This window comes from the organism of the source record quoted next, unplaced genomic scaffold (genome assembly GCF_019419815.1).
Source record: "Pyrus x bretschneideri cultivar Hongxiangsu unplaced genomic scaffold, Pyrus_bretschneideri_v1 Contig41, whole genome shotgun sequence".
NCBI classification, from domain to species: Eukaryota; Viridiplantae; Streptophyta; class Magnoliopsida; order Rosales; family Rosaceae; genus Pyrus; species Pyrus x bretschneideri.
In genome coordinates this window covers 4,428,993-4,450,962 of record NW_025999735.1, presented here as the reverse complement: position 1 = coordinate 4,450,962, position 21,970 = coordinate 4,428,993, and the positions used below count along the sequence as shown (strand labels likewise).

The window sequence follows — 21,970 nt, the reverse complement described above, 5'->3', positions numbered from 1 at the left end:
CGCATTGCTTTTCGAGTAAACAAAAAACCTCTCCCTTCAAAGAACATCAGTAAACTATGTACGGGATAAACCTGGACCAAGACGGCAGATTTGATATTTTGGCCACACACCATATGGAAAAAGTTGTTGAATGAGCCACCAAAATTTACCTTGAAAAAGTAATTCCCACTCTTTCTTTGTTGGGGAAACTGTTTCCCATTATTTAAGAATCCATGATTCCAAAGTTTTGAAAACATGAGGTTGGACAAACCCCACATGCCACACTTCCAAAAACTAGAGCCCAACCAAAGATTTCCCAATGCCTGCCTGCCTGTAAAAAAAAGTATTAAAATGTTGAAAGTGCAGTCTGTCTCTCATCCCATGTGAAGGCTCCTCTCTCTTTCTCTCTCCTCGTCTCTCTCTCATACATTATATAAGAAGCCGTTTCGGAAACCTTTTGCCTCACTCCTCGTCCTTTTTTGTTGTTCCCTCCTGATTTCTTGTCCTGAAAGTCGAAAAACTGAAAATTTTGGATCGGAACCCAAGGGAATGGGTTTCCTGTTCAGAGCTCTGTTTTTTACTCTGTTTTTAGTTTCCCACCAAACAAAAGCACAGGAATTCAATTCCTCCTCCAATAATGCTCTTCCGTCTGCTTCTGCTACCAGTACTAGCAGTTCAGTGGCCAGAGAGCTCGCAGGAAAATGCAACTGGTTCCGCGGTACATGGGTCTACGATGCTTCTTCTAAACCCCCCTACTACTCTTCCACCTGTCCCTTCATAGATCCGCAGTTCGACTGCTTAAAGTACGGCCGTCGCGACACGGCTTTCCTCAAATACCGATGGCAACCCTTCTCCTGCGCCCTTCCCAGGTACTCAATTCGGTAATTCAGCGTGAGAGCTGTACAACGGGCCGAACCGGCAGTAGTTGCAATGAGAACTCAACTTAACCAAAGCTGAGCTCAATTGTGAATTCTGACTAGTACAGAGAATGAACGGTCATGATTGAGTTAAGAAAATACGGTTTTTGTTGTTGTTTTTGCAGGTTCAATGGGTTGCATTTCTTGGAGAAATGGAGGGGGAAGAAGATCATGTTTGTGGGAGACTCATTGAGTTTCAATCAGTGGGTGTCTTTAACATGTATGCTTCATGCATGGGTGCCAAATTCTAGGACTTCATATTTTAAGAAAGATGGTTTAGCTTCAGTCACATTCCAGGTAATTCTAACCTTTTTTTTTTTTTTTGGGAAATAGATAATTCCAACTTGTTAATTCCTTGTTCAACTTTTTGTTTTTACATTTTTTGTTTTTTTTTTTTTTTTTTTGGTGTGTTTGAAATCACCATAAATTGAATAGAATCATTGGATGAAATAGTGCTTTGCATGTTTTGTCCCTTTTCACTCTTTAGCTTTCAAGAAAAGGCAATTAAAGGTTTTTTCTTCCTTTCAAATTTTTTTTGGAAGAAAATTGAGTTTTTTAAGTCTTGAGTCAGTCACAATCTACAATAGCTGGACTTGAATGATTAGATTTTAATGGTGATGTTTTAACCGTTTAATTATCATTGCGTAACATACATTAGTATACTGTAAAAATAAAAATAAAAAAACCGTAATTCATGCTAAGTAGTAGTAAATGATTCATATGAGAGGTGGCGAGATTGATTGAGTTGATTTCTTTAGCAATTGTGCTGTGTGTGCGTGTGTGGAGTGTGTCAAAGCATTTAAATGGGGAGCGTGATTGGTGTTTATAAGGCCTTTTCACTGTGCAGGGAGGCTACGTCAGAGGTTATTCATTCCTGCCTCAACAAAAATGAAAATAATAAAAAAAAAAAATTGAATTTGCCTGCTATGTATTTTTCTGGAAATTTCAAATGATAATGATAGGAGGACTATATATTGCTGAAAACAACTTACATGTGACACATGATATTCGGTATTAATGAAATAAGAATATATGAACAAAGTTTACACGTGTTTTTATTTTATTGGCACGGCATGCCACTTTATATTAGTAATGACATTGTACTATTTGTTTGGATTATATGTGAACCAAACTAACCTATTGATGAATATATAAGAAAGACAAACAAATAGTCCAATGTTATCACTAGTGTTGGCCACTTGATATAGGACACTCATTTTTGTGATAGGTTCTTACCCACAATTGCTAGAAATATTTTTCTATTTGATTGTACTGAGAACGGTTGTACCAGAGGTTTCTCTCTTTAATTAGATTTATTTTTCTATATATATATATATATATATATAGATATAATAAAATAAAATAAAAAAAAGAAAAAAAAAAAGAATACGTTGAAAGTTTCCATTCTTTTCAAAGTTGTGGTAGATTGAAGTTTGGAACACTCAATTGTAGTGCCTTAATTGACAAAGATGGAAATCATCCATACATTGCGCTTGCAGCATATGGTCTTTCCAAATTTAGACATGTAGTTAGCTAATATAACATATATGACACGACACTCCCATCATAGGGATGACCCACTTAACCAATCATTAAGCCAAAATGAAAAATTGCATTTGTTCTTAGATCTGTAATTTTATTGATTAAGTCTTTAACAATATTATCTTTGTATTAAAAATGGACCTTTGGAGGTAGGCAGACTTTGTGAGTACGCGACTGTAAGTGCAGAGATGAATACTCTTTATTTACTTAATTATAAGTTTTTTATCAACTATTATTACAATCTAATAGTATCTTTCGGTACTTGTAAATGAGAAATTTTGAGTTCAACTCATATAGATAGCGATAACGTATTATATTTGTGTTGAGTTTGATGCTTAGTTAATTCGCGCTCCATTGTATGGCCTAATCCTATCTTCGTCGTATGACAGAAAGAATAAGTATCCCTTATAAAACTGATAACAATTGAGTGCTCGCAAATTTTTTCACCATGTTGGACCACCTAACAGCTTTCACTATTATTTTCAAGTATTGAGCTAGATATATATAGTATAGTATTTAACTTTGATGCTTTCAAAAATTAAAAAACAAAAAAAATTGTAATTTTGTTTTTGAAAAGTAATATTTTTGTTGGACTCCAGGACTATGGAGTACAAATACTGCTGTATCGCACACCATACCTGGTAGATCTTGTCAACGAGAAGGTTGGACGAGTGTTGAAGCTTGACTCAATTACGGATGGCAAAGCATGGAGAGGCATGGACATGTTGATCTTCGACACGTGGCACTGGTGGACTCACACTGGAAGAGCACAGCCGTACGTATATATATGTATATGTATATGTATGTATATATATTATATAGTTCACATGCACTGTTTTGTTGTTGTATATCACATGCACTGTTTTTTTGTTTTTATTAACGTACGAAGAGGGTGACAATAATATTTGGGACGCATGCTGCCTGCTGCAGATGGGACTACCTTGAAGAAAGGGGAAAATTGTACAAAGATATGAACCGTCTGATCGCATTTTACAAGGGAATGACAACTTGGGCCAGATGGGTCGACCGAAATGTCGATCCTTACAAAACCAAGGTCTTCTTCCAAGGCATTTCTCCTACCCATTACCTGTGAGTAATTCCATCTTCAATCTCCTTTCTGTTCTATTGTTTTCGAAGATGAGTTTTTCTCCCCCTGCGCATGTGGGTCGCCCACATGATTTGGACAAGTGACTTGGATGACGTGGACGATGATATGTTGCAACTAAATATTCATAATAACGTTATATTGGCGTATTGTTACCAAATCAACAATATCTACATCGTATCAATAATATCTATTGAATATGAGTGTCGTTGCCACAATGTTGATATTCAGTTGCAATATCGTCATGTGCATCGACCGAGTTGCTCTTTGGGTCATGCACAACCCATGCACACGGTCCATTTTTGCATAGGAGAAAATTTGTTTTAAAGATATGTAACGATTAGTTATCCAATGCGCATAAACTTTCATGTTTATAAGTGTTTTAATGAGTTAATTTATGCAGATGTCAAATTGTAATTATTATGTTTTTTAAAACCCAAATCCTTGTTATTATCCTATATTTTGCTTTGTGAAAATAAACAATAAGTGATTAAGTGGGAATTAATTGAATCTTATTTGTTTGTGAAATTAATTAGGGGAAAGGATTGGAATCAGCCAACAAGATCATGCGCAAGTGAAGCACAACCATACTTTGGGAGGAAGTATCCAGCAGGAGTACCTTTGTCTTGGGTTGTAGTCAACAAAGTGTTGGCTAGGATTAAGAAACCAGTCTATCTTCTCGACATCACATTTCTCTCCCAAATCCGCAAAGATGCACACCCATCCAAGTACAGCGGCGAGCATGGCACGGACTGCAGCCACTGGTGCCTTCCCGGCCTGCCGGACACTTGGAACCAGCTCCTCTATGCTGCTCTATTTGCTTGAAAATATTAACAACCATTAGGAATTTGTTGTATTTAACTAGTCATTCATTCTTGAAAGAAACTCTCATTGTTTCAGGAAAAGGTAGGGTTTTTCTTTTCTTTGTTTTATTTTTGCATTTTACTTGCGCACGCATTTGAGCAATAAGAGGGTGTTGGAGGTTTGAGCTCCTTTTTAAGTCCCACATCGGGGAACTCAAGGGAACTTGAGGTCCTTATTACTTTTGTCTTCCTTATTAGTGATCAGGTGTTGAACCATTTTGAATTAAATTTTTAATTAAAATTAATTAAAAGTGTTTTGATTAATAAATGTAAAAGAGTTGTATAGCTTCAGATACATCCAAAAGGTATTTGAAGAGGTATGAACGAGTTTATATAACTAGAGTTCTCAGTTCCATCAAAAATCATTTTTTATTACTCCATTTCGCTAGAATTCTATAATCCAATATGGGTTGTAGAATCAGGTAGTTGTATCCTGATCGAACAGACATTGTAGAACCACAAGCACAAGAGTGAAACGGAAATAGTGTTCGAATGACATAATTTTTGCACTAGCCTCTACCTTCAATTCATTCAAGTTGGTATCATTTTAATTTCTGTATTTATTGTGTAATTTCATTCTGTATTGCTAGTATTTTTGAATAATAAAATATAAGTATTTCAGTTCTGTACTTCAGTTATTTTGTTGTTTCTAAATTGTTCTCCAACAGAGGGTTCTTCGGTCGTGATTCAATTGTATATGAATACAGTTTAATTGATCTCTTGAATCGTAGAAACTTCACTCAAATTAGAAAAACAAATTGGTGATTGAGCATGAGCTTGCAGCATCTGTTACGTACTTTATGAACCAAGTTGATTCTAGCTTGTGAGCTATATGGTTTATTTGGATTACAACTCTACAGGTAAGATAAACCGGGCCAATACCCGTTCGCGTGCTTCTTTTTGGTAAGAATCAAAATTGCAATTATGAATTAGTCATTTGTTTACTAAGACCCTTTTTTTTTTTTTTTTTTTTTTTTGGTCAAACAATAGATATTGTTAGATTAGCTATTGATAGGGTTCCAATCTACGCCGTCATGCAAAGACTTAACACCTTTCCCATCACTGTGATAAAATGCCACTTACATTTGTTCACTAAGACCTACTCCAACACTTGGAGTAAACTCAAATTTTAAGTTCTAAAACCTTCTATTTGGGGACTACATTTTTGTTTTGGAATTGATATGGATTAAGTCACTTAGTACTATGGTTTAGTGATATTCCTCGTCACTAGTAAGTGAGAGGTCTTAGGTTCGACTCTTGCCAAAGACGAATTTGAACCACATTATTGCTAGCCCATTGTCAGGTTGAGCTTACTCTCCAACTCCCTTAGTGTAGATAATATCGTTTGTTCCAAAAGAAAGGAAAAAAAAAAAAAAACTACCCCAACTTGCTTCAACCCTTGGGCCAATTATGATTTTTAAGCCAAAACTCATTTTGGGGCAAATTTAAGCCAAAATTCCCCCTAGGTTTATATTTATAAATTCATTGAATCCAACCGTTAAAATCTAAAATGATCAAATTCAACAGGTAAAAAAAAAAATTAATGGTTCAAATTTAATCCAACAGTTAAAATAATTAAAAAAAATCCTTCATGGGTTTCATATTCTTTTATAGTGTTCCACAAGTTTCATGGTATCGGTTTAGTGATTTTTCAATATTTATCGGAATCTACATACTTTTAGGTTAAACGAGAATGATGACATGTGTTATCCATTAAAATGAGAATTAGGTTTGCTAGCATTTCTTATGCAGATATACCAAGAGGGGAGGAATGAAAACATAAATAGAATCCATTTTCCTTAAGATGAAATTTCAAAGATGCTTTGAGAAGTTAATAGTTAAAACCCCTAAACATCAACTGTTATAGTTTGGTGATAAGTGTTGCCAACCAAAATCTGAGTTATTCATAGTTCATGCCGGACCTGGTCATTTCAATTATCACCGAATCAAACTTCTCCATACCAACTTTCATCAAGTCATAAAAAATATTTGGCCAAACTCGGACAAGTATACAGAAAAACACTTCTTTATGAAATAGAGGTGTAATTACGGGTTTTTTTTATTTATTTTTACTTTAGTTATATTTAATGAAAAAACATTTTGTCTCAAATACCTAGTACATAAAAGGGTGACGGAAGTTTTATTGACGATTATTATTATGTGAAGAAAAATTTCTTAAGACGAAGAGCATAAAAATTCTAACTTACATATCCGGTCTATTCCTCCATAGAGTAAGAAGCAAGCATTCACTTGAAGTATCATCTCCAAATGCATGCATCTGGTACATAGGTAGCTAACTGAACTGATAAGGAGTTAAAGGACGTAGGATGGAATGAAGCGCCCGATCCGAATTCAACACATAAGCAAGTGTTTTTCAAACAGAGGAATTTGACCTCCGTGGCAGCTGGAGGCTCTCCCGCGTGTCAGCAAAGGTTAAAATGTTCAAAGAGCATCCTCTCCGGATTCTCTTTGTGAGGATTATAGGGATCCTCAAATCGTGACGGTTCATCATATATCGTGCAATCAATTTTCGTCGAGTGCTATTTATATTTAATTTTAAATAAAAGCATTTAAAATCATTTATGACCACATAATACACAATAAACAATGAACGGACACGATTTAAAGATTATCTGTCTAAAACAGTTCGACGTATAAGCTGTTGGGTAGCATGGCATCTAACTCTGCAGACCAAACGTGTAAATAAGCCACCACGTGGCACTTTCTCACCAAACAGATGTCCCCCTTCATGCATATAGATTTTTTTAATGTGACCGGCATACGTGATGGTACATCACATGTTATTATATAAATAATTGAATATGTATATTAAAAAGTTAACTTTAAAAAATAAAATTTTTCACTACTTACATAAAAACACATGATATACCATCCATATTCTCGTCACAATAAAAAAAATTCTCATCTACTACGTCCTTACCAACCTGCACGTGCCTTCCTGTTTTTAATCCCTATCCTCCAACCAACACTCTCCCACTTCTGAAACCCTGATCAAATTATAGCGAAAGAAAAATAAATAAATAATCTTTGTATTGAATATTACCTAATCAAACAGCTAGCGCTTTGGTTTGTATCAAGAAAAAAAGGAAGGAAAATAGAAGGAAATGGCTTCTGAGCAGCAGCAAAGAAGGGAAAACACAACGCTGGAGAGGGAGGTCTACATACAAAAAGACAAGGTGCCCAAGATGACGACGCACTTTGAGGCTCTAACGGTGCATACTGCTGATACGAGTGCTGGAAGGAAAGACACTTCTCTCGACAGCAGCAGCAAGCAGTCATCGCAGCATGACGATAAAGTAGCGTCGATGAGGAGTGGGAATACGGTGGGAGATGTGGAGATGGGGAAAGCAAGAGAGACTTATGAGATCGGTTCTCATAAGCTGGAGTCGTTTAGGGATACTTGTCAACAAGGGATGCGGACAATGAGAATTGCAAGCTGACAAGGCAAGGACGGCAAACATGGTGGCGGATAAAGAAGTTGAGTCTAAAAAGAAGAGCCAAGGTGGAGGTGGTCAACGACAAGGACAATGACAAGGTGGAACTCAAGGCCAATCTCTTAGGAAGATTGAACACCGCCAAGGTGGAGGTCAAGGTCAAGCTGGTGGTCCTGCATTTGAACAACGCCATGAAACTAAAAGTCATGGTGGGGTTCAAGGTGGAGCTCGTTCATTTAAACAGCACCATGAAGGTAAACGTCAAGGTGGAGCTCGTCAGTGAGTAGGGATGACTACAGATCAGTGTCAAGGTGAAGCCCAAGGCCAAGGTGTTGGTCAAGGCTGTTATTTTGCAAAGGCCGAAGAGCATCAAGGAGGACAAGGACAAGGTGGAGGTCTTCAGTCGGTCAGGAGGTTTGAAGTGAGTAGTGGTGAGCAAGAGAAGCAGGGTCGGATCAATGAAGGCCGTGAAAGTAGTGAGATTAATAATGAATGTAGACGCACACAAATACATGAGGGTGTGGAGAAAATGACTTTTAGGGGGAGACAACAAGCTGCAAGGCCAACAAAAGCAGCATTAACAAGCTTCTAAAGAAAGACAAGGCTTTGAGTTTGAGAGGAAAAGCACACAAGAGAGCAGCAGTACTCAAGAGACTAAGATAAGCAAAGAACAACCACCATCTTTGGAAGAAGTTTCACAGATAAGAGGAACGGCTCTGCAGAATTCTGTGGAGGTGATTGTTAAGGATAATAAAGGATCACCCTATCACAGTGCACTCAAGGTACCAGATTAATACTTACCTTAGTGGTTAAGTAATCTACCTTAGTGATTAAGTAATTAGTAGATAAGGTTGTTATGTAAAAGTGGTGACCAGCAATAGACAGTTATTTATAAGTCTATATCTCTTTGTAAAGTGTACTGTGGAAGCTAATGAGAAGCCAAACAGGTCTTACCTAAATTTTCTTACTTTCTCTCGTAAATCTTTTGCACAATTGTGATGTCTACTACGATGAATTTCGCCGACTCTTTCTCTCTGGCCACCTCTTCTGGTCTTCATTATCCTGGAGATGCTTCTAATTCTTCTTCGATCTCTCTGTCTTCGATCTCACTGTCCAGAATATTGCTAATATGGTACCTGCTAAGCTGAATCGGCAGAACTATAATACCTGGCGTAGCCATTTCACGCCTATGTTGAAACGATACAAGCTTTTTGGTCTTGTTAATGGAGATGATGTTTGTCCTCCTAAGTGTGTCCCTGATTCATCTGGATCTCACATTCTTAATCCTGCTTATGAGATTCGGTGCGAACGCGATCAAATTCTAACGATCTGGATCAATTCAACTATTGTTGAATATCTTATTCCTCTGACAATTGGAATGGCTGATTCTCGATCTTTATGGCAATATCTTGAGCATCGATTTGCTGGTGCTTCTTGCACTCATGTTCATAACCTTCGTCCCAGGATCCAGATAATTCAGAAAGGCGATCCAACAATGACTAATTTTTTTGAACTCAATCAAAGACATTTATGACAAACTAGCAACTGTTGGTGAAACGATTTCTGATTCTAATCTTGTTGCTTACACACTTGCTGGTTTGCCTAATGATTATGAATCTTTTGTTGATTCAATTGAAACAATAAATGAATATGTTATATCGATGAACTGAATCTGTTAATATCGATGAACTTCATGATCTTCTTCTAAGCAAAGAATTTTCTCTGCAAAAACGCAAATCAAGATCGTCATCTTCTTCCTCTTTAGCGTCATTTCATGCTTACAATGCTCATCGAACAGAGGCAATTTTCGTAAACGTTATCAGAATCGAAATCGATACAATCAAAATCGAAATTTTGGAGCTAATCGCACAAACAACAACAATTCTGGAGATGTTCTTGGCGTTGCTCCTTCACGCTCCAATTTTTCTGGTAAATTCTCAAGGAAGTTACTACTTTGGCTAATCCATTACATGTCAACTATGCTATCAACATGGCCATTCTGCTCTTTCTTGTGGGTGTCTTACATAATTTGCTGCTCAACTTCCTCATAATTCTCTCATGGGGATGAATGCCATGGTTGGTTCTCAAATGTCTTCCCCCAGTTATTGGCTTACTGATAGTGGCGATACACATCATGTTACACCATATCATGCAACTCTCAATTAAGCAATTCCCTACACAGGCACTGAGCAGTTGTTTGTAGGAGATGGTAAAGGTATGTGTATCTCTCATACTAGATCTTCCTTAATTCGAACTTTTAATGCTGTTTTTAAACTACATGATGTGTTACTTGTGCCTCAAGCATCACATAATTTGCTCTCAATCTATAAATTTGTGTATGATAATTGCTGTTCTCTAACCTTTGATCCATTTGGATTTTACATAAAAGATCTAAGCATTGGGAAGATGTTCTTCTAGGGCCCTAGTGAAGGAGGACTATATCCATTTTACTAGAATGCATCTAATGGTGTTTCTGGCATTGCCATATCTCCACAAGCTTTGATGATTGCCAAAGCTAATATTCATGTCTGGCACCGAAGGCTTGGACATCCTTCTAGTGCAACTCTTTCTAAGGTTTTAAATAAAGGTCAATTACTAGTAGTTGGTACTTTGAATAAACAATCTATATGTTCTGAGTTACAATCGGGGAAGGCCTCTAGATTACCAGTTGTTGTTTTGCCTTGTAGTTCCACTAGGCCATTTAATCTTGTCCATGTTGATGTATGGGGTCCTTCTTCCACTTATTCATGTATTGGTTATAAATACTATCTCATTTTGCTTGATGATTTCACCAAGTATAGCTTGCTTTATCCACTTCACTTTGAATTTGATGTATGCTCTATACTTAATACCTTTGTCCATAAAGTTCAGACTTTGTTTACAAGCAAACTTCAATGCTTAAGGTCTAATTCAGGGGGTGAGTTTCATAACAATGAGTTACAAACATTTCTTAACACTCGAGGTATCACACATCAACGTAGTTGTCCGCACATTCCTAAGCAAAATAGGTGTGTGCAGAGAGAAAACACAGACATGTAGTTGATATGGGTCAAACTTTATTGTTTCAAAGTGGATTACCATGCAAATGTTGGGTGGATGTTTTTCAAACAACTATGTATATCATCAACAGATTACCTCCTCAGTCCTCTCGTCTTAATCCTTAGGAATTATTGTTCAAAGCTTCTCATAAGTATCATACTTTGAAAACCTTTGGATGTGCATGCTATCTTTGGTTGCAGCCTTATGCACAACATAAACTAGATACAGAGAGTAAGCTTTGTGTGTTTCTAAGGTATAGTCTCAATCACAGTGGATATAGATGCCTTGACCCAGCTACAAACAAATTATATGTTTCCTAAGCATATATATATATATATATATATATATATAAGCAGCGTGCAACATAAAATAAAATAGCAAAATGTTAGCTTCCTTATGCTTGCAGATTGTATTAAAGTGCAAATTCCGAGTTAGAAGGAAAAGGGGCGTGGCCACTTAAAAAAAGGGCTGGAATCAGAAACATATCAAAATTTAGCTTTTGCAGTTAATCAGGTTTGTCAATATATGCATAGTCCTCGAACTATACACCTACAAGTTGTTAAAAGAATTCTCAGGTACTTGAAGGGCTCGGTTGATTCAGGTTTCTGGTTTATTAAAGGTTTACAGATTCTCACAGCTTGGTCAGATGCTGATTGGGCAAGTTGTCCAGTGGATAGAAGGTCCACAAGTGGCTATTGTGTGTTTTTGGGACCCAATCTAATTTCTTGGAGTGCAAAGAAGCAATGTACAGTAGCTCAGTCTTCCATAGAGGCTGAATACAGGTCATTAGCCAACACTGCTGCAAAATTGACTTGGGGTTGCAAGATTTTGCATGACATTTCTTTCCCACTGCTCAAGACTCAAAAAAAATAATGTGATAACAAGAGTGTTATTGCTTTGGCATTCAATCCAATTTTCCATGCTAGAACTAAACATGTAGAACTGGATTACCACTACATTTGAGAGAAAATTCTTCTCAGTCATATCACAGTGCATCATGTCAATACATTACTTCAAATTGTAGACATATTCACCAAGTCTTTACCTGCAGATAGATTTGCTTCCATGACTTCCAAGCTTTCAGTTCGATCATCTCCCTTTAACTTGAGGGGTGTGTAAAGGATAATAGAGGATCACCATATCACAGTGCACTCAAGGCACCAAATTAATACTTACCTTAGTGGTTAAGTAATCTACCTCAGTGATTAAGTTATTAGTACATAAGGTTGTTAAGTAAGAGTGGTGACTAGTTAATAGACAGTCATTTATAAGTCTATATCCCTTTGTAAAGTGTACTGTGGAAGCTAATGAGAATTCATTCTTCACATATCCATTCTCTCTACATTCTCTCTCTATTTCTTGATTTCTGCAAGATGTTAGAATTCTACAGTGATAAGGGTTGCAGAGGAGCGTTACGACTAGGCTAAATAGTCGGCCAGGCAAGGGCTTGGCAGCACAACTGAGTATGCCTCAAAGAAAGGTGGACAAGTCAAAGATACACTCCTCCAAGTAGCACAAACTGCCAATGCAGGCTGTTGGATTATGGATCATAATTCAATGACTAATAGGTTTACACAGTTAATTTAAGGATTGCTTGGAATATAGATAAGATTAGGATTTGGTTAATAGCTATAACTTGTACCCAAGTATAAGTTAATATATTTCAGATTTCCTTGGGGAATAAGGGCTCCTAATTCTATCCTATTTGGAATGAGATTTGGTGTATCAATTATCTTTGGATTGCAAGGAATCATAATGCCATTATTATGGGAAGATTCATTAGAGGTAAGTCCATATAAATACAAGGCTAAGGTCCCAGATCACATTCACAACACACAAAAACTTATATAAATGCCCCATTAGTTTAAGTATAAAGGAGTGTTGAGTGTGCATAAGACTTTGGTTTATTAACATTTTATTCCACAAGATTCCAATATGATTTGCGATGCAGGAGAAGTCCGTACATGATTGAGCCTATTCCACACGATTTTGTCAAGATGATTCATCTTTACCATCTATAAATTCTTTTAGGTTAGTGTTTTTAGCTGTTTATGAAATATATAAAGTTTAACGCAGGCAAGACTGCTGTGGAAAAAACAACTCCACTGGCAGAGAAAGCCAAAGACGTTGCGGTTTCTGCAGGTCAGACCACTCTGCATTACATGGAAGAAAGGGCGGTGAAGGCTAAGGACATGACCTTGGAGGGCGGGAAGACTACGGCGACATATGCAAGTGATGTGGCAATGAAGGCCAAGGACATAACTTAGGAGAGTGGGAAGACTGCGGCGGCGTGTGCAGGTGATGTGGCAGTGGACTTAAAGGACAAGGTGACTGTGGTCGGTTGGACTACAGTGCAGTACACCACTGAAGCAGCAGTGGAAGAGACTATAAAGACGGCGAAGGTTGTCATGGGGGCGGCTGAAGATGCGAGGCATAAAGTTGTGGATATTGTTTCGAAGCCTATGGGTATGGCTAAAGATGCCGCTGTGGTGGCAGGGGAGAAGGCTGGAGTACACTGCCAGGAAGAAGGAGGACGCACAGAAAGAAAAGGAGGCCAAAAGATCGGCAATTAAGCAAAATAAGCTGCAGGTATTAATATGTCGAGAGTACTAATTAGGTACATACTGCTGCTCACCGATTTGCTAACTTGATTCAAGCGTTTAAATGTTTTATTAACTTGGTTCAAATAATTAAAACTTGAGCTGAAAATATTAGTTAAGCCGGTTGCAAGTGTGTGCAGCACACATATATAATATGTGCGGCATAAATATTATATTTTATGGGAAGTTTAGTATTTGAGGAGAGTTTAACGTGTTGATTGTGTTTGAATGGTGATCAGGGTTACCAGGGTGGACAGGATAGCATAATCGATTGGAGGGCAAATGGGAGGAAAAAGAGGGAAGGGAGGAAAGTTGGATGAAGTCGGCCGTGGCCGTGGCGGAGGAACCAATGAGGTGTACGTGAGGAGCATGGACAGCTCTCAAGTGGGAGAGGTTGGTGTGGGGATGCTGGGAGCAGTCACGGAAACTTCTACTTGAGATTGGTCAGACGATAAAAGACATGCTCATCGGCGGAGCTGAGTGGCGGCCAGGAATAAGAAGTGGAAGTCGTCGTCGGCGGATGAGCCCAAACAGAGAAATACAAAAGAGTGCCCAATGGATTAGGGCCCACTCAACCAGCCTAGTACGTCCAACAACAGCAGTACAACATGAAGGTGCGAGTCGCGTGAACCTCTGGTCCTAATATGCGTGAGAGATCCTAAAGTGGGACCATCAACCCACTTGGCTGGCCCTAACAAGTTGTTAGTTGTCACACCCTGATCACGGTTAAGTTCAGTATTATCTTTTTTTCAGATTTATTTTTTGCAAATCCACTTAATATTTTTCTAAACGAAAAATAAATATACCAACACAAATTCATTTATAAAACATACCACTCTAACTCAACAACAAGTATATGAATGTATATTGTACTTATAAGTGAGATATGAAACTTAATTAAAAGGTACAAAAATATTACCTACAAACAAGACACATTACTTGTGATATCAATCTCGGGTTGAGTGCTTGATATCAATCTTTGGTGAGGGTTTCAGTGCTTGGTATGCCACTTATGGGTCATATCAATCTCGGGACTCCTTGTTGTAATGGTGTGTTTTGAGTGATTGCCTTATAGGGGTTTCAAAATTATTTGTAATTTGTGCTCATCACCTCTAGATCAAGAAATTGATCACTGGAGCTTATGTACCCATCTAGCGTTCTTGTAACAGGATGGCTTTGGCATCCTTGTAATTGGATGGTTATTGACATCCTTGTAAGTGGTTGGTTATTAATGAAATTTTATCGTTTCTTTCAAAAAAAAAAAAAAAAAGACCAAGACAAATTACTTGTGATACATTTTGATTACAAAAAAGAAACTGTGACATAGTAGATAAATACAATTAATTTGTGATTATAAAATTAAAAATAAAATTTATAAATGAGATTTAGAACAAAAGAAAGAAGAAGAAATAACAAAAATAAAAATAAAAATTAAAGAGATCATTTTAATTTAATTTAATTTCTATGATAAATCGTATTATTAAAGCGATGATTATTGGTAATACAATCCTGACCTCAAAAAAATCGACTTATTTTCCTGATTACATGAAACTAGCAGGTCTAAGTACTTAGTACTATCTTCATCTACCAGTAAGATATACTGTAATAACAAACCTGGACGTCATGCATAAACATTCATTCATTCACACTGATATAAGTATCTAATTAAGAAAGCAACACAACCAAGCTGATGAATTTACTATAATTAAAATTAAAAATAATAAAAAAAAAAAAGAGTAATTGTATCAACTATCAAGCAAACAGAGAGAGATTAACAGGGGATTTGAGAAGTGAACCACTCCATGACATGAATTGGGGCTTTGATCAACTGCAGAGCCAACTCCACGATCACCGTCACGCACAAACAGCACGGGCAGATGCACGTCAGCAACAATCTGCCACCCACCACCCCCAAAGTTCAAATCTCAATCAAATCAATCAACCAGATCACAACTTCAAAAATTCAAAACACCAACCAATAACAATTTGAGATACCCAGATGAGATGATCGATCAAATTGCAAACTTGAGAGAGAAAATCAATGAATTGGAGATAGATAGGGAGAAGAGGAATCATATTCATACCCCACGATCCAGATGACGATGCCGACAATGGAGAGAAGGAGGGAGAGGAAAGCGAACGGAAGGCCCAGTAGAAAGCCCAAAGGCCTGCAATCACCCTCCGAAGAGCACATTTCCGATTCTGCTGCTTCTGCTTCTGCTTCTGCTTCTGCTTCCTTCAACAACTGCTTCTGCTTCTGCTTCACCCTCACTTACTTGAGTAGTTGAAGTTTGAATGTGACGGACAGAGAAAGAGAGAAGAAAGAATGGACGAAGACCTCATTTCGTGGTGGGTGTGGATCACTATTAGGATTCCCAATTTTCTTCCACTTTCCTTTGCCTCCCTTTAATTATTAGATTTATTTATGGAATGACCTCGAATTTGACATCCATCTCACCTTCTTTTAATTTAATTAAAATTTCGTCACACATTGGAACTCAATATTAACTTATCAAAAAGAAATATGTTATTCACACATTCATTTTTACTTACTACATATTTTTATTAATTTTTTGTAATTAATATTGTTCAATTGATTCGATCTGATAGTCAAAAATTAAGATGGGTGTGTGGATAATGCTACCTATCAAAATTGCCGACGTGGCTTAAAAATGCTTATGCGGCATCCATGTGGCGAGAGACTTAGTGTGTACTGGGGCCACAGCTTAATACACCAATTGTCCTAATATAAATGGCTAAATACATGAAAAAAAAAATAAATTTCAACCACTTATATTATATCATTTGGTGTACTAAATCGTGTTCCTGACACATTAAAAAATTGCTGTTTAGTGGCAATTTAGGAGATGCATATTTTGGTAAATTAATCATTTCAATTAACCAAAATTTAACTTCAACTAAAAACTATTTAATAATAGAAAAAATTGTTTAATTAAATGATGGTTATTATATACAAGAAGTCTCCTCGTTTCTTTCTCTTTCAATTTTGGTTCTTCCTTCTCCTTTCTTTTTCATGTCAGTCATATCTACCACAATCTATATCAATTCTCATAAAACAAGATTCCCTACTTGGATTATTGGTAAGCATCTATCATTATTCTTCATTGAAAAAAAAAATGGAATTCAATTGTTTTGGGCTTGTACGTGATATTTTTAAGGGAACTTTAACAAAAAGCTCCTGCTACTGTTCATTTTAACGAAAAACCACACTTTTACACTGAAAAGTCAATCCTGATACTATTCACTCTACCATTCATTTTGTCCTTATCGTTAAAACTCAAAATTTTCAAACATTTTTCATTAGTTTTATTTATTTTTACGACCCTACAAAAACAAAATGATTATCAGTCGTGCTCAAAAAAATGTTAGACCCATGATTCATTAGCGTGTCGCTTGGGCTCTAAAAGGCTAATCAAACACTAAAGCATGGACGCAAAGGAAGAACATATGACATGCCATCATGCAACGCAAGTTGAAGTTGAAAAGTTTAGCTATGCGTGAAGCATGAGGGAAGTTTGTTGGACACGGTTGAAATATACTGCATCTGCACAAAGTGTCTAAATGCGCACGAGGAGGTGGTTGAACCTTTTGCAATACGGGGAAAGAAAATTGCATTTTTGCACAAAAATCTGTCATGCAGCAGAGTATATACTTCAAGATTATAAAATCATCTTTAAAGAAAATGTCAAATTATAATAGTCAATAAAATTAATGGCTGATTCAACAATCTGAAATCTTATGTCAAATTTTATACTTCCCAAACCGAATTGTCAAATGTTATTTTCTTATTAAAATAGAGTTTTAAATAGTTGTAATTATTACAAAAAAATGTTTTAACAAAATTTTTATTGGTTAAAATGTTAGTTGGGATCCACCATTAAAATTAATTAAAAATAAATTTAACTCTTAATCACAAACCTTCAAATCCAAGCAAATAACATTTTGGTCAGAAAGATTTTTTATGTCAAATATGCACAGTGACATTCTACCTAAGATTTTGACATCTCATTTGAAGATGCTTCAACCGTTAACTCTTGGTTTTGTATTTTTAACCAAAGATCTAACTAATGGTTAAAACGTCTCGAGTGTGGAGCACCATAGAAATCTCTTATTTACAAATAATAATTGCAAAAGGAGAGACTAGTCCTACTACAATGGCCATGTGAAGCATGTGCTATGATGTAATTCCACCACATCCAAATACTAATTCCTACTCTCATTCATGCATCTGTCTGGAATTGGATGCTAAAAAAAGAGGAAAAGGAGAGAAAGAGCTTCTACAATCTTTATATATAAACTTGTGAGCTCAAGCAACTTACACACAGGAAGAAATCGATAACTGCTTTTCTACCTGAATTTCACGTTTGAACCTCGACAGAAAGGCATCGAAGTAAGGGGGAACGGATAAAAACTCCCAAGTACACGCACCTGTCTACATTTAAGATGCCAGATTATGTGATATCCCGAAGAAGCGATTCAGCAGATTGGCAAAGTAAGTCAATTGGAATGCTGTTTCGGGAGCATGTAACAAAGAAATTAGGTAAGATTGATTCCATGGACGAAAGAGTGCAACAACATATGAGGAAAGCATTAGTTGATGCAAAACTACTCAGGTTTGTTCAAGCTTGAGTTCTCACTCTCCATGGAAATTATGGAAGCAAGCCTTTCATAGACCTGTATAATAGTTGAGATGTTACAAATATTCAGATGCCGAAAGAAGAAAAGATAAATAACGAAGTTCTGAATTTAGTTTCATGAAATTTATAACGCCAGGTTCACAAACCTCAGAAAGCTTCTCACTTTTATCCGTTTTCTTATCCTTATGCGGGTGATTTGCGCATAAGTCGTACCTATACAAGAGATGAAGCAAGCTGTTACACTTAACAGAAAATTTCACACATGCAGACTAAAAAGAGAATTTCTTCATTCCAACCAAAAACAAAAATAAATTTTGACAAAAGAACATGATATTAAATACTAAAATTTTAACTTCTCCAAATTAATACCAATCAAAAGAACTGGATAGTATACAATTTTCTCACCAATCACGAGGAATGCCAGCTTCGTCACGAGCTGAATAATTGAAAGGCCCTCTCAACTCCACATTATACTCTTTCAACAAGTCTGCGTAGTTACAAGGAAATGATCCATATATCCATCTTGCTCTCGAATGTAGTATGACTATAGGTGAGAACATATACACACAGAAAATGGAACGATAGAAAACCTTTAAATGCGGAAGATGGGGCACAACCCATTTTTTGACAGACATCGACAAACCAGTGGACACCAACAGCTACATGTGCAACTTCTTCATCAGCGATTCTAGCAACAATGTTAGATGTCCTAAGATCTCCAAAACCAACCAATTTTTGTACAAGTCGAGGTCCAGCATCTAGTCCCCTAGCTTCCTAAAACCAAGAATTACAATTCAAAATATAATACACAAATGAATAAATTAGGATCGAAGCAAAGAATATATAGTGCTATTTTTAAGTTGTGGAAAACTGACGCATATCAGTATATGTGTGTCCAAGCATGTCAAACCATATCAATATAAAACAAAAGAGTCTGCAGCTAAATTGGTTAATCCCACCCGTTGTTATGCCCTTTCCCATACAAAGAAACAAAAGCAAAATGGGGAAAGTAGAATGTCTTCTTTATCTTCTAACCTGACTCACTTAACAAAAAAACTTACCATCAAATACCGCACTTTCGCATAAACAGCACCCAAAATGCTAAGTTGTTGAGGGGGAAGAAAAAAGCTAATGTTTCTTTAGCTGTTCATCATTCAATCAACTATATGCCAACGCTCATGGGGTGACTGATGAGGAAAAGATCTTGCAAATAGTCAACCATCCTCCAATCCTTCTTCATATGATAAAGTTTAAACAGTACTAAACCTTAGCATATGGGAAGTTGGTGCCCATCAGTCTCAACATGAATAATCAATGTTGAAAAACAGCTTGAACAACTACAAAAATTTGGGAAATGCATTGAAGGAAAACTACGAGTTTGAAAGAATACCAAAGAATACCAATCAGTGAATCCAACTAAATCATTCATTCTTGTAGACAATACGCATCATTAGAAATCCAAATTCCCATCATAATAGCTTGGTGTAAAAAAAAAGTGGCAGAAGAGTTTGTGGAACAAATTGAGTGCCAGTCATCTGTCCCTAGTCTGGGTTCTCGCACTTTCTTCCTACATTAGCTCAACAATCCTCTAAACCTCAAGGAATAGTTCTTCATAAGTTGACAAAAGTTCTTCCAGCTTCAAAAATGCATTGCTTCATTTTCTTCAATTTTTGGATAGCATTGTATACATTTTCATATATGTAGTATCAACTCTATACTCACCCAGCATTCCATACCAATATATACAAGGTCATGCAGTTCTCTTTATTATTTAGGGAGAAATTAAAGACAGGTGAATATAATTGAAAAACATTCAAATCAGAGAGACAGAGCCAGATTATCTAGCAAATCAAGACTGCAGATTCAGACACAATTTAACATGCTAAACTACTTTCCAGTGAGCACAGATGATAAAGCATATAATGCCTCAAATGACCACAGTGAGGGATAGCTAACATGCAATGAAATACATCTCATATCATTGCACCTCAGCTGTGTACGTCTGATCTACCAGTTGAGGAAACAGGTTCTTATTTAGAGATCTTATTTGAATAACTGATAGAGATAACGTTTGTACACACAGCAAGTAGAACATATTACCTGGACTAAGGGGATCACTGCCAAACGTGCAGCAACATTGTCAGATGATTTCTCACACTCCCTCCAAAGCAGATTATGAGCAGGCATATCTCCATAACTAGTTACAAAAGCAAAATTACACGTCAACCTAAGAAACGATAACAAATAATCTACCCAAAGTAAGTATTGTCCTCACTTGAAACCAAGTTCAGCAAGCCTCTGAGAACACCAAGCAAAATGGCGACTCTCGTCGTCAGCGACATGAGCAAAGTCGGCAAAAAAACCCTCCCCTAGAGTCTCACTAAAAGGTGAAAAACGAACAACAGTATCCCACGCCAAATCAATTGCGTTGAGCTCAACGTGAGCAAGATTATGAAGCATATAAGCATTAAGAGGCAAACCCGAGTTCTTGGGAGCTGGAATTTCTTTAGGAGAAACCTGAACTCACGCAATACGATAGGGTAATAATGAGTGTGGCTGTAAAGCATTGTATACATGTTTTCGATCACTCGAAAAGTTATGAAAACACAGGATGAGTTCGAAAGCCGGAAAATTTGCATCAAAAGTTCAAAACAAACTTAAGGATACAGATAATGACAATACCCAATTCAATATACAGGTAAAATATCCTTCTTTGATGTCTAATTTAAGCAGTTAATCCAAAACACAAATGTTTGACTTAACTTAAGCAGTACATGTTTAGTTTTAAGCAGTGAATCCCAAAACCCACAAACAGAAAATATATAAACATGATGAAATTGTAAGTTACCCATGAAAGATGGTGAAATTACCAGTTGGGGTTTGAAGGGGCGAGCGGGCGGAGGAGGGGGATCAGATGCACCGAGCGGTAGGCGGTGATGGCGCCACCTGGAATAAGCGAGGTGGGAAATCCTTGACTTGGCGAGGGAGTCGCTGGTGGAGAGAACCAGAGCGCCGAGCTCTGCGAGGGAGGAAGCTGACGACACCATTTGATTGTAATGCTTGTCAATGGAGGAGGGCTGTGACTGTAGCGGCTGAGGCTGTGGGCCCTTGGTACCCCACCAACGGTTCTCATTGAGTGGGCACTCTCTCCAGGTTTGCAGGCCGGACCAAGGTGAGTATTGCAAGCAAGAAGAAGAAGAAGAAGAAGAAGAAGAAGAAGAAGAAAAGGAGGGGGCTTGGAAGGTGGGAGAAAGCATGGCCTTTACTTTACGACGCTGCATTTTGTTACAACTTTCATGTGATTTGGGTGCCGAATTCCTTCACTACTCCGATGTTCTACTTTCATATCCTTCTCGTTGTTGATAAACAGAGCATTTCTGGTCACTTCTTATCTTTTTCTTGGGGTCTGGTTTTGTACGGTGAGTTCATAGGCTTACGAGGTATGTATTCAGATCAATCTTAATCGTATCTAGGGGTGGATTTTCTCGGTCAAATTATTATACTAACCGAATTGTCAATTGTACTATACCGATTTTGTGCCAAACTTTTTGTGGTAATCGGTAATGGCACGGTATTATACCGAACCGAGCTTTTTTAATAGAATATTGGTATTCGATACAATTACCATAGTATTACTGTACCATACCGAAAACTATAAATATATATTATATATATTTTCATATAAAATATATATATAATTTTCAATAATAGGAAAAAAAAACCCCTTCAGTTGCCTCACTCAAACCACACCCACCTGAATCAGCCACTACCCACATACCAATTCCCCCAGAACACCCCAAACCCATCTTCAA

The 21,970-nt window shown here is 37.0% G+C and overlaps 3 protein-coding genes, 1 long non-coding RNA gene and 1 pseudogene across 6 annotated transcripts; 3 read left to right on the top strand and 2 right to left on the bottom strand.

Moving 5' to 3' along the window:
* The first annotated feature begins 251 nt into the window (after window positions 1–251).
* Window positions 252–4,549, top strand: LOC103947917 (protein trichome birefringence-like 39). The gene is made up of 5 exons (XM_018647637.2): window positions 252–848; window positions 1,022–1,193; window positions 3,038–3,213; window positions 3,369–3,527; window positions 4,080–4,549. The coding sequence occupies exons 1-5, from the start codon at window positions 529–531 to the stop codon at window positions 4,366–4,368; spliced, it is 1,116 nt and encodes a 371-aa protein (XP_018503153.2). The 5' UTR covers window positions 252–528; the 3' UTR covers window positions 4,369–4,549.
* A 2,782-nt stretch (window positions 4,550–7,331) lies between these two features.
* On the top strand, window positions 7,332–8,624 carry LOC125469222 (annotated as a pseudogene).
* Window positions 8,625–12,594: 3,970 nt separating this feature from the next.
* Window positions 12,595–14,245, top strand: LOC125469223. Its single transcript, XR_007251576.1, has 2 exons — window positions 12,595–13,489; window positions 13,740–14,245. It is a non-coding gene; the product is annotated as an uncharacterized LOC125469223 (long non-coding RNA).
* Window positions 14,246–15,188: 943 nt separating this feature from the next.
* Window positions 15,189–15,901, bottom strand: LOC103947916 (signaling peptide TAXIMIN 1). Of its 2 annotated transcripts, XM_009358887.3 has the most exons (3): window positions 15,746–15,899; window positions 15,585–15,705; window positions 15,189–15,395 (listed from the first exon to the last, which is right to left on the bottom strand). In XM_009358887.3, the coding sequence occupies exons 2-3, from the start codon at window positions 15,692–15,694 to the stop codon at window positions 15,272–15,274; spliced, it is 234 nt and encodes a 77-aa protein (XP_009357162.1). In that variant the 5' UTR covers window positions 15,695–15,705; window positions 15,746–15,899; the 3' UTR covers window positions 15,189–15,271. The 2 variants fall into 2 exon arrangements, with proteins under 2 accessions (XP_009357162.1, XP_048422266.1); XM_048566309.1 differs by having other exon boundaries at window positions 15,585–15,901.
* Window positions 15,902–17,504: 1,603 nt separating this feature from the next.
* LOC103947915 (uncharacterized protein HI_0077) lies at window positions 17,505–21,644 on the bottom strand. 2 transcript variants are annotated; one of them, XR_007251654.1, is made up of 8 exons: window positions 21,029–21,644; window positions 20,434–20,675; window positions 20,259–20,355; window positions 18,749–18,932; window positions 18,564–18,645; window positions 18,305–18,371; window positions 17,873–18,195; window positions 17,505–17,766 (listed from the first exon to the last, which is right to left on the bottom strand). XR_007251654.1 is itself a non-coding variant. In XM_009358884.3 (7 exons), exons 1-7 carry the CDS (start codon window positions 21,437–21,439, stop codon window positions 18,127–18,129), a joined length of 1,152 nt encoding a protein of 383 aa, XP_009357159.2. In that variant the 5' UTR covers window positions 21,440–21,644; the 3' UTR covers window positions 17,608–18,126. The 2 variants fall into 2 exon arrangements, 1 of the variants encoding a protein (XP_009357159.2); XM_009358884.3 differs by having other exon boundaries at window positions 17,608–18,195.
* Between the last annotated feature and the right edge of the window lie 326 nt (window positions 21,645–21,970).